We start from the raw sequence: 12913 nt of genomic DNA, 5'->3' as shown, positions 1-12913 counted from the left end.
TATAATTCAGCTCCTGATCGCTCAATGATTCTCCTGGATCATTTAATAGGAAAATTAACAGATGCTAATCTATTAATATTTGCAAAGGAGAAACTTGCTTAGAGCTATTCGAAATCATCTAGTCATTGTGGACTAGCATTATACTGCCATCAATTGTAATTAGATCCTTATTCCTATATATCTGATACACTAATCCTGCATATCCAATTATCTGCCTTGTATCATTCCAGTAATGTATAATATTATTAGCATATTTAGTAAGATTCCATTATTGTGGCTTCACCTGCTGCTAAATTGTTGATATGCAGACTGTTCCTGCTTGCCAAAATCTTTATAAGAATTCTTTCGTGTATCATTGTCTCCAAGATGACAAGACTTTGCAATTTGACGATGCAATCAAATTTTTAGGTACAGAGATTTGTTTTCCTAATCAGTATTATATTCTGTATTAAGCAAAAATAGTTTAAAAATAAACCATAAATAGCCAATTATAAGATATATATATATATATATATATATATATATATATATATATAAAATAAATCTTTTCATATTGGGAATGAATTTCAGAACTTGTCCGACATTTGTTCTTCTCACCCATTTTTCCTTTGTCAATGCCATTCAACAACCCTTTGCTGTGAAGCTATATTTACGGTTTTCCTTACATGCCTTTATTGCATGGGATAAAATGTTGACCCTAAATCAATCAATAACCATGTAATCTTTATATTTTAAATTTTCTGTGATGATACATCCAATTTCTTGGATTTATCATTATGGTAAAGATTCCTCACTCTTATCAAAAGAGATTTTGGCTTTCTTGCACGAGTTCTTCCATTTGAACAAGAGGGATATCTTCTTTGCTAAATTAAGAAATTAATATGTCAGCTTTATACCTTTGCATTTATCTTATACTTCTCAAATAGAAATGTTTTGTTTCTTGCTTTTTATATCTTCTTTCTCTGTATAGTACCAGTCTGGCTATTTTGAAATATAAAATGGCATCGTTCAAGCCCAACACAAGGTTGATATAGCTTGGGCAACAGGCTGGATTCAGTTTGTTCACTTCAAGATTCAGTTGAGGATCTGTTATAAGTTTGTGGGATTATCTATTGTTCCATTCCACTAAGACCGCTTGAGGATTCAATCTGAACGCTTTATCATGGCTGTCAAATTTGTATCCTGAGCTACATGGTTAGCAGATTCGGTTACCCTACATTAATTGAACAATAAAATATTTTCAGGATTCATATCTAAATCGAATAGATTAGTGGATCAATTTGTATGACCAATACTCCGCACGCTAAACTGCCAGATGTGATTTTAAGATCCAATTCCAAACTTGAAAATAGTGGTTGATACATTACCAGCCCTAATTTAGCTGTGGGTCTGAAAGAATGAGGATATAAAGCATGATTACCTCTACTAGTACCTGCAAACTATTACCTGTCCAGTTCTAAGAGAACAATTTAGGTTGAAGCTGAACTTTTTTCTGGATACATAATAATATGGAAATTTTCTCTTTTTACATGAGGATGTGGTAAGAGAATAATTAAAAATTTGGAAGTATCGTTTGGTTGTCGTCTTGAATTTTCTATTGTGTTTAGCTTTACCAGTGGTTCTTTGATCTTGACACCTTGTTATTTGAGTGTTAGGCTGTTAGCTTGTGTATTTTTCCATTAAATCTGAGGAATTTAGAAAATCTTGTTGGACTGAGAACCTATACCATGCGAATTCTGTTAAAAATATAGTTGAAGATTTATGGTGGCTTTCTTATGATATGTACTTGTGTTCTTATTGAGACGATCATAATAGATAAGTTATCCTTGATTGTGATTGGTTTTTGATGTTTCCAAGTGAAATTCTTCCAATGAATATTGTACCTGTCTGCCATTTGTTGAGAGCACAAGAATAAGGTTCTTTTGTATGAATCTGTTCCACTCGTGGAAGACATTGTTTTCTAGCACTGCATAACGGTTATGTTTTCACGCAATTTAGTCCAATAGACATCATAAGTTGGCAAAGCGTAAATAATTATTCATACCTGTAATTGACGGAGAAGCAATGAAATCAGAAGAGAGATTGTGGAAGTTGTTGAAGCAGAAGGCAGACATATCTTAAGGGAAACTACAAAGGAATTTTTCATCAAAATCTCAATGAAATAGTGCTTCAACCTTTTTATAGGTTCTATAGCATGTATATTAAAATTATTGCTGACATCTCACATCATTTATGTCCTCCTGGTCTTGGATCCTTATGTTTTTGAAATTTTTAATGTCCCGTCTGGGCTTTCCATTCAACAGAACTATGGTACCATTCTGAGCATGCTACAGTTGCTAGACAAGAAAATATTTCATCTGACTTGCAATCATTATTAAGCTCTTCCTACTTCTAAGGATAAATTTTCCAAAACAAATATCAAATATCCGGTTAATCTAAGAAGGCTTTCTACCAAGGATTAAAAATCGGCCTGTTGTCATGGATTTTGATTTGTGATGAAACATTCCCACTATTCTTGGGTCAAAGCAATTATAAGTTGCAGGCTCAGCATCGGCCAATATCAGCCGACACTTGTTGAAAGACCTGAGAAAATCTTTGGGGAAAATTGGTGGAAACACCTAATTTGAAATTGAAAAATTCTAATTTGATGCGGAAAAAAAAACCTAATTTATATCCCTTTGTAGAGTTAGAGGCTTCTATTAGGTAGGGCTGTGGAATCTTTGCAACTTACGTTCAGATTAGCGTTGAGGCTTGGTTTAGGGCAGTATGAAGGAGGCCGGAGATTTTGAGTTAAATAGGCATCATTTTGCATTTAGTAATCTGATGAAAATCCATTCAGTTTGGCATTTTGTTTCTGACAAAAATCCGTTCTCCTTTGCTGTCACATGTATAAATGTTTTTGCACGGAGAACTGTCAGTAGATAACTCCACATATTTAATATAAGGTACAAACACTTTCTGACAACTCCATATATATATAGTATAAGAGACAAACAATTGAAGACTAACTTACATTTGTTGTATGTGAAAAAAGTTATATACATATACTTTATTAGCTAAACCTCTATTTCATTATATAATTGAGATATACTTATATTCTACCAGGTTGTTTATAATCTAGATGTTACATGTATATTTATTTATTTGCGTTTTGTGCATACGTGCATTTTCTAATTCCAACTTGTATTCCAATTGTAATAAGCATAGATAATTTACGTATAAGTTCTTATAATATTTTTAATTAATAAGTTTAATTTTAGGCTTAAAAACCATTTATGAAACTTTCATTAATGTAAAAACTAAAAATTAACAAAAAGGTAGAAATAATTATGGAAAGCAACAGATTATTTTGTTTGAAAAAGATTCATTGCTTGTTAAAAATTATTGCATCATCAATAACTAATAATGTTTTTAGTCATCTGTTTGTAAGCTGACTTTTATATCAGCTAATATATTATACACTTAGCAACATAATTTATATTTTGCCAAAGAATCTATATATTAGCCTTTAGAATTAAAGAATTCCAATATCAAGATCTCTACTGCTCTGTGCTATATGATTATAGCATCAAGGAGACTGGATCGTTAAATAGTTTTTAATTGTCTGAAATCGCAGCTTACCTATATTTTCATCCTCATTTTTCTATATTTTTGATCAGATTTTTCTACATATGTAATTCAACTTTTACCCTTTTCAGCTTTTGTTTCATTAAGTATTGTACTTAACTATTTCCTTCCACCCTTTTCAGCTTTTGATTCATTAAATATTGTACTTAAATATTACATAGGAACATGTATTTTTTGGGACAATGGAAAAACATCATCATTGAAGTGAAATTTTGACTTTTTATATCATTGTAAACCGTGTATTGATATTTGTACTACCTCTTGGCCATCTTGTTTATTACCTATGTAGATAATTAATTATTAGTAATATTGTCTAAGGGTGTGTTAGTTAATTGGAACATTTTCATCAGAACTGAGACAATTGTTAAAGTTGAACAATTTTTTGAAGTGGGATGATTGGGATACATTTCTGAAGCAGGATATCTTAGTAAAATTATGTGGATAATTTATGATAATCAAGAAGTAATTTATGCATTTTGATTATACTGAGTACTGTTTGTATATATTTTTGAACTTATTATTACTAATAATTGTTTACTTTAGTGTTAAATATTGTTGAAATAACTTTGGTTAGAATACTGGATATTGTTAATAATTGTTATAATAATAATTTGAAATTTGTAACTTTTAAATTTTTTGATATTTTATATTATTATTATAGTACAAGAAACCATTTTCTTTCTTTTCTTGCGCCCCTACATCTCTTTTCTTCATCTCTTGATTTCAGTTGTTTTTTTAATAACTTGTAAATCTGCGATTGATTTACTTTCAATTAATTATAGAATTCTAATATTTGATAAAAAAGAAAATAATGTGTAAAGACAAAAATAAGATGGGAAGCGGTCCAATCTGATGACATAGTTTGATGATAGCAGTGACCATCAGACAAAGAGAAGATGGAGAAAGGAAAAGAATTATGAAAAATTATAAAAAAACACGAAAAGAAATGTGAGAGTTCCAGTGATGAGGAATGGACGGTGGAACGAACAATGGAGAGAGGAGACATATTTGGATAAAAAATAAAAAAACACAAATGTTAAAATTGCCTTCTCATTTAGTGAAAAGAAAGATACAAATTTTGGCTTCACACTTCGGCACTTCACATGTCGGCAACTCACATGCCTATTGCTACTGTAATTTACATGTAGGGTTCCTCACAAACATTTTTTTTCTCATCCTCCCTCAAATGAGAATCACAATCTTATCTATATGAAAACTAGGAAGATAAAAAAATCCTAACTAAAGAAGAGATAAAATCAAATAACATCTTAACTAAAAGAAGATAACATCGGATAGGATCCTAACCAAAGTAGAAAGATAAAATCAAATAAAACCATAACTAGTTTATCTTAATCTTGGTTAAACTAAATCAGCTCCAAATCTTCATCAAATCTTTTTTCAGATTCGGATCTTGATTTGTGTTGCATCATCCAGGCTCTTACTACATGTTCTAGGCTAAAAGATAGGATACGTTGATAGACTAGAACTCCCTATGTTGTATAGAGATATGAAATAAGTGAGATAATTTGTAATAGTTATTCCTATTCTGTTTTTGATACAGCTCCAATTGGCGCCTTAAATTTTATCCTACTTTTGGTTTTGGTTGACTAAAAATATAAATGCTTATCTTATAAATTATCCAAATTTTAGTTTTGGGTTCTACTTGACTAACCCATATGGATGGATATGAATCGAATCAGTTAGTATGATATTCAAATTCAAATTCGATTAAATTTATTCTATTTTTACTGTATTTGAGTTCGAATAGGATACCAAAATGGTATTAAACATATATGATTCAGTTACATGTTTAGATATTTGCTAACTTTTCGTGGATATTCGTTAAGCAGGTTTTTTTTGTATTTTGGAGCGAATTATTTGGTATTATTTGTTAGTTATTTCACAAATAGTCAGTAGTAAAAATCATTTAGTTTAGTAATTAGTAAGTGTTATACCAAAAAGTAAAATACGGTAGACAATTATCAACAATAGAACAACGTAAACATATTTCATACAATATAAAAGAACAAATGGGAAAAACATATTCCTATACAACAATGTAAAAGGCACATATTCATTAAAACTCAAATAGATTAAAATTCCTCTTTAACCACATATTCATTAAGATTGCTCTATAGTTCCTAGCTGTACATTCTAATTGGAGTTACTATACTTCCTAGCTATACATTCTAATTGGAGTTAGGTTTTCTCTGAATGTTCATCAACATCGTTGCTCTTGTTTTTGTTGATGCCTTAGAAGGACCTGTAATAGCTGATAATATGAATGATACAATAACAATGTAATATATAATATATAAACATATCTTCACTTAAGAATCCAACAACATATTTTTGTTTGCTTTGTCTCATCCGCATACTGCATCCATACAAAATTTATATAGAATTAATTATTAAGTCCAAAACTATTTGCTTGGAATTGAATTTTTAAATATAACTACCTTCTTTTCTCTATGCCATATATTGTTTGCATCTAATCTTCTTCACAAATCAATGTTTTAACAATTGTCTTGTCTAGAGATTCATGATACTGATCTAGTATCCTTCCCTAGCATTAAAAGTAGATTTGAATGCTACTGTGGAAATAGAAACTGCAAGGATATCATCTGTGCAAGTCTTGATGAGATCTGATACCCCAATTATTTCTCTAACAATCTAAAGAATTGAAACGTAAGTTTGCAGCTCCACACAAATAGATGCATGCTCTTTCAAGTACATTTGAGTTCTAGAATTCAATCTAGTTTATTTATGATGGAACTGCAGATTTATTTAGTGCTCTAGATTGATGAAAAGCGAATCAATTAAAGTATCACATCTTGTCAAAAATGGCAGCTGACATCATTGCGACTCTTATTTTTCATTGTGGCATCTAAATCTACTGTTTGTGTTTGGCTATGTTGCATGGAAACGGGTAACAGTATGGGTACGCAACACAATTAATTTGTAAAATGTAGGGTATAGGGACACAGCTGTATAATATTTATATACACATTTATCTACACATATACATTAATATTGATATTAATAGTTTACATGACATCAATATTGTTCTTCGTTCATGTGTTATGATAATTAAATTTTTAAAATTTTATGTTTCTTTTATTATGTGGATTATAAATTGGAAAATTGCATATTTTTGAACTAGACACCTAAATGACCTTTTAAAGTCATAGTTCAGATCCGAACATATGTCCAAACGAGTTTCTTGGAAGTGGATGTGAAGTATAGGATATACCAAGAAGTGCTTGACAAGTGTTTTAATTTAAAACATGCATTGTATAATTGAGTACATGCCCGAATAAATTTATGCATATATACTAGGAGTTTGTACGAAGTTTGTAAATGGATATGAGTACAAGTATGTGTCATATACGGGTACGGCTTCAGATAGAAGTACCCAGGTAACTTACGTGTTGGGTAGTGGTAATAGATACATGTTTATTTATTATAGATACTTTGCTATTGGAGATAGCCCATGTTCTTAACTGTTGTAGGTTCATTCAAGGCATCAATGATATAGTAACAACTTAAATAATGCCAATGAAGTTTCAAAGAAAGCCCAATCTTTGTTTGGAGTTGTATAGAGAAATCCTAATGGATATCTTGTTAATGAGGAATTTTAATGTATTAAGTTTTAAAGTTTCGCTCTCATGTGGTTGATATGTTAATCGATTGAGAATGGTGATACGTGTATATCTTCTCTTCGGAACTTAACGATCCTCATGGGAGCTTGATGATAGATGATTCTCATGATAGCATGAGAATAGAGGTGTCAATTAGTACAGGAGAACGCAGGTTGGAGCGAGGAACGAGGTAGAGAATCGAAGAGTCAAAAGTATCCAGATTTCAGCCTGTGAGTCGACTCATACATGTACATGAGTCGACTCATCAGGTTGAGTCGACTCATGCCTATCATGAGTCGACTCACGAAACCAAGCCTAGTTCGCAGTTCGGCTCTGACCGGTCATTTTATGAGTCGACTCAAGAAATCAAGCCATGTTAGCAAAAGTTTCTGACTAGTCGACTCATCAGTTATGAGTCGACTCATATGAGTCATGAGTCGACTTATAACTGTTCATGAGTCGACTCATCAGAGTTTTCTAGATTCGTTAAGGACTCTATTTACGCGTTTTCCTGTTTGGGTTGGGCTTGGTTATTTACCATTTTGCCACCCTCGTTTGTACACCTATATAAGGGATTGTTTTAGGGTTTAAAACAATCAGAGAGTTTAATCAAGAGATTAGATTGTAATTGAGATTTGGAGAGCTTGTTCTTCAATTCTAGAGTGAGATTGTGAGAGATTGTAAAGTGCATACTCATAATCTAGAGAAGATATTTTCCTTCGTCCAAAACCTGAGTTATTCTTGTGTTCTTATTGTTTTCTCCTCAACTCACCTTTGATAATTCCGCGATCAAAGGTGCTCGCACGACAACTCGTATCAAATGGAAAAGCTAGGCTAGTTCAAGTTAGATTCAAAAGGCTTCAACTAGTAGTTTTAAACATGAATTTTAATTTTTTGTTACTTTCTTGTTTGGTAGATTGGAACGTTTTGTTTCCTAAGTAAATGAGAGTATACCACTGGAGATGCAATATACTTACATCAATTTTATGGAAACATGTTTATGTGCCATTTATTAGCATTAGCTTTCAGACAATATGAAAACTTGTCTTTACTTTATTGTACGAGAATATATTTTCCCCATTTGTTTAACTTTCATATTCTGTGAAATATGTTTATGTTGTTCCATTGTGGATATTTTCTGTGATCTTTATTCTTTTGGTATAAATACTAGACTGGTTGTTTTTATTATTGAATAATTGTCAAATAACTTACAAATAGTTTCGAATAATTTGGTACAGAACCTGTGCAATGATTATTCGTGAATAGTTAGCGAATATGTAAGCAAATCAGATACGAATACCATTTTGTTATTTGAATCATATAGAATGTGGTTCATTTCCACCTCTATCCACAGAGGTGTCAATTAGCCAGGTTGGGCACGTTTTTACTAGTATCATCCCTAGCTAATATTGGGTGAGCTTTGCGAGGCTAAGGTCTATATATTAGATTTTGGTTGGGTCCATTTTCATGTTGGATCTTAAGTGACAGACTATTCAGATGGGTGATGTGAATTATGCTTACTTAACCACTTTTTACTTACAGAAATCAAAGCTTTACCACTCAAAAGGTATCAACCAAAGTAGGCTATAACGAATTTTTTATGGAAGCACTGTAATGGTTGAGAGGGTCTAGAGTTACATCCATTCCAAATTCTCTGAAAAGCATGTTTACAGTCATATAATACTCAGATACTTGTAGGCACTAATGTGTTACTATGTAATTGGGAAGCTGCATTGGAATGGTGTTTTTGGAGCACACTGCTGATTCATTGTCTAGTCTCAAGCTATTTTGCTGAATATCATAAGCACAGAAAGCATGCATGTATGTACATTTGTAGGGTATCGATGGGGTTTTAAGTTTGGACTCAGGTTCCTCCGTGTTTGGTTTGGACAGGGTTGAAAATTTGGCCTTCTAGCAGGCTCAGGAGAATTCCAAAGCTTACAGCCTTACGCAAATTTCTAATTTAGGGGTTGGGTTCTGGCATGTTTGGGTTCAACCTAGTTTATAATTTTATTGTATCAGGTTACAGTTTACATTGTTGACTTGATTTCATCAATTTTAACAAGTAGTTTTTATTTCTCTTGCATTTATTATTGGAGGAACAGAGATGTATATCTTACATTGAATGAGATTTTATGTTTTAGTAGTGTGTGGGTGTAATGATAAATTATTGTCTGGTGTTAAGCACAAGGTGAGCTTCACATAAATGTTACCGTCTAGGATGTTTATGACATGTGATGGAGTGGATAGTTAAGAATCAATGTTCCTTTTATCCATGCTATAATAGTAAAGATAGTGTTGAGGAGCATTGTCTTTGATTTTACATGGTGCGGTGTTGGAAGTGAGCATAAACTATATGTTTAGTAATGATATTAAGTGTGAAGTTTGCTTGATGCACATTGCTATGTGACCAATCTCTGTTATCCAATCTGCTATTGAAGCACAATGTTTCAGGAAGTCCTGAGTTCAGACTCATCATTGGCAATTTAAATATATACTATATAGCCTTATTTTTTTGTCTTTCTGAAGAATCATATTTATTTCAGAGACCTTTCAGCATGGTTCAAATGCCAAGGTCCATCTGAGGGGTAGTAATAAGTTTGTTTAGCCTATGTTGTTAGCCCATGAAGTCATGAACCATCAGCATAAGCTTCTTGAAAATTGGTTATCTGACAAATTGTTGTGTTGATATTGTATTAGTGATAGTGGTAAAAATTGGCAGCCAAGGATTTTGCTGACAGTATACTGGATGTCAAAAATTAGAATGTTTTGTTTTGACAATAAAGAGGTCAAACAAGCAAGACGAGTGCACTTCTATTACAGTTTTATTATTATATATTTATCTAATTCTTTACTTTTCGTGCTGGCATTTTGGGGAGACTAAAAGTTGTGAATTCATTTTTACAGCATTACAATGTAGTCTTTTTGGCATACATAAACTCAAATGAATGACAATGTTTGCCACCTTTTATGCAGAACAATGTGAGAAGGAGAAGGAACGTGTCCTTGTTCATTGTATGTCAGGAAAAAATAGGTTAGTTATACTTATTAAAACTGTTGGAAAACTTTTTGTGGTTTGTTATTAGTTTATCCTTTTAAAAATGGTAACATTTTCCTTTTTACAGGTCACCAGCTATTGTCATGGGCTACTTGATGAAGTGTAAAGGATGGCGACTGCCACAAAGTTTTCATTGGGTGAAAGATCGCAGGCCTCAAGTAGAGCTCTCGCCAGGTTTGTTCTTTCCCTGATTTTAATTGCATATGGAATTGATCAAAACAACACACTCACATGTGATGCAACTATCTGCTTTTTGTGTTGGGTGATTGGGAGGAGTTAAAAGAGAATATGCTAAAAGAAAATAAGACACTAGGCTTTTATCTATTTATTTATTGTTTTAACTCTTTGGTTCTTAATTCATTGCGTCTAGTATGGCTCCCTTTCTCTTTAAATGCCTTAAAGTGTTCATTGGAAATTCTTTTCCACAATCTCTTTTCCATGATTATTATCCATATGGCTGACAAGTGACAGTTGAGAAATGTTTCTCGTGTTATGTGAATTGAATGTTTCATCTCATATAAATCTTTATAACAATATCTTTTTTATTTTATGATCTGTCCATTTCCGTAGCTGGAACTGAAGCTCTACATTTTCTACCATAAGATTGAAACACTAACTTTATATAGTAGGTGAATTTCCATCTGAAACATAGTTATAGGTTAAAAATGAAATATCTACGGTACCTTTTTTTCTTTTTCTTTTTTCAAGGAATAGAGTCACAATTATATCTCATTGTTTGTTGGCAAGGAAGTAATAGTTGAGAAAAATAGAAGCAATGTGAAGAGACATCGTTATTTTTATATATCCAAGTACTAAATGAAATCATGTCTTTGAGGTGAGCTTCTTGGAAATTAGGAAGGTTTGGGTTAACTCTTTCCTGTAAATTACAGGAGAAGCCATGCAAATTAACATAATAAATCATGGTATACAGCGTCTATAATGCTTATAAAGTGCATTCATAATATTGGGAGTTCTATTACAAATTCGAGTGGTTAGTATTTGCTACTTCCTGAGGTGATTACATTTAATCATTGAATATCTCTAAGTTGCAGGATTTTGGCATATTTGGTTGGGCATTGATCAAGGTTTTTGATCAATGCGGTGTATTCTGTATTTATATAACCCAGTTGATGCTATACACCTACATTATACCTTAATTTAAGGTATGTAATCATTTTAAAGTCCTTTGCATCATGTGACTTTGTATAGTTTGCCTCACGAGTTGCCTAACTATACTGGTAAGATTCGGGATCAAATTATACTGTAAAAAGTGTGGACAACTGAATAATTTAATTAGATCATGGGAACTAAACATCATACACAATGTTCATTATTTTAATGGTTTAAACAATATCATGCTTGTTTAATTTGTGGGAAGAATAATTTTCCTATATTTATGATTTTTCAGTAACATGGCAGCATATGATTATTCTATATGATTAATGGTGAATATTTTCCTTGTGATAAAGCACTGCAAAAACCATATTGAAAATTTAACTACTGTCTAATTTCTAATTTATTCTATATTATATTGTGTAGCTGTTCATGAGCAGTTGGTGGCGTACGAGAAGAAGGTTTTTGGATCCCAGGAGGCTGTGCAGATCCAGGTCCAGCCTCAACCTGACCCGGTACCAACATTTGGATTGGGTCTAGGGTTTCCTAGACCAGCTGACCCTTCTCCAGTTCCAATCTTCAACCAAGGTACAACTTCTATCTTCGAGCGAACTACCCCTAATAACTTTACCTTCGGAGCCGGCAACGAAGCTCCCATGGACAGCAGCAGTGCTTAAAGATTAAAAAGAGTTCTTGGTGCGTTACATCCTCATACTTACCAAAAATACGAGAAAATGTGAAACGGAAATGCTTAGCTTGTGCATGTATTCTTGGAGAAAAAGAAGTGTTTTAGGGCTCTGGCCTGTGTTATTACTGTAACTTATGACGCGATTTCTTGTGTATACTGTGTTTTGTTCTTCTGCCCTTTTTTATTATTTATTTATGTAGTTCTATATGCCCTCTTTCTTTTGTATTATCTTGTTAATTTAGAACTCATGTACTTGATAACAATAAATTCTGCGTGCGTATTGCAGAAGGAAAATGCCGAATGATAAGAGTAAACAGAGTTTTGTAGTCTTGTTTCTGTTATCTTGCCGCTGTATTAAGTGTCTTTTCTTCTATGGATTGTAAAACTAGTCTACTGGGAATAGGATGTTTTAAAATCCTATATTTTGGTCCGCTGCCTTGTTGGATTTTGGGAGACTAAAATCAAAATATTAAAGTTTTGAGGAACTAAAATCGTAATAACCATACTCTTTATGTTTTTGTTCTTGTCACCTAATATCTTTGTTAATTTTATACTTATTCACACCGAGGTGTTACTTAAAATGGATTTGGGGTGTAACTAAAAAATGTGAGACCGTTATCTAAAACGAATATCTAAAACGAATAAATTTTCACTGTAGACCCAAACGGAATTTTAATTACCAAAATCGACCGATTTTTTCTTAATTACCAAAATCGACCCGTTTTATGCCATGTAGGCTTAATTCAGTTTCCTAATTAGTCGGGGTTGCCAATCCCGACTGTTTAG

The 12913-nt window shown here is 32.4% G+C and overlaps 1 protein-coding gene across 1 annotated transcript; it reads left to right on the top strand.

Moving 5' to 3' along the window:
• On the top strand, window positions 298–12466 carry LOC109843486 (protein-tyrosine-phosphatase IBR5-like). The gene is made up of 4 exons (XM_020412423.1): window positions 298–408; window positions 10245–10302; window positions 10394–10500; window positions 11866–12466. Exons 1-4 carry the CDS (start codon window positions 303–305, stop codon window positions 12114–12116), a joined length of 522 nt encoding a protein of 173 aa, XP_020268012.1. The 5' UTR covers window positions 298–302; the 3' UTR covers window positions 12117–12466.

This window comes from Asparagus officinalis, chromosome 5 (assembly GCF_001876935.1).
Source record: "Asparagus officinalis chromosome 5, Aspof.V1, whole genome shotgun sequence".
Classification (NCBI taxonomy): domain Eukaryota; kingdom Viridiplantae; phylum Streptophyta; class Magnoliopsida; order Asparagales; family Asparagaceae; genus Asparagus; species Asparagus officinalis.
The sequence above is the reverse complement of the archived record's forward strand: the minus strand, read 5'-3'. Positions and strand labels throughout refer to the sequence as shown.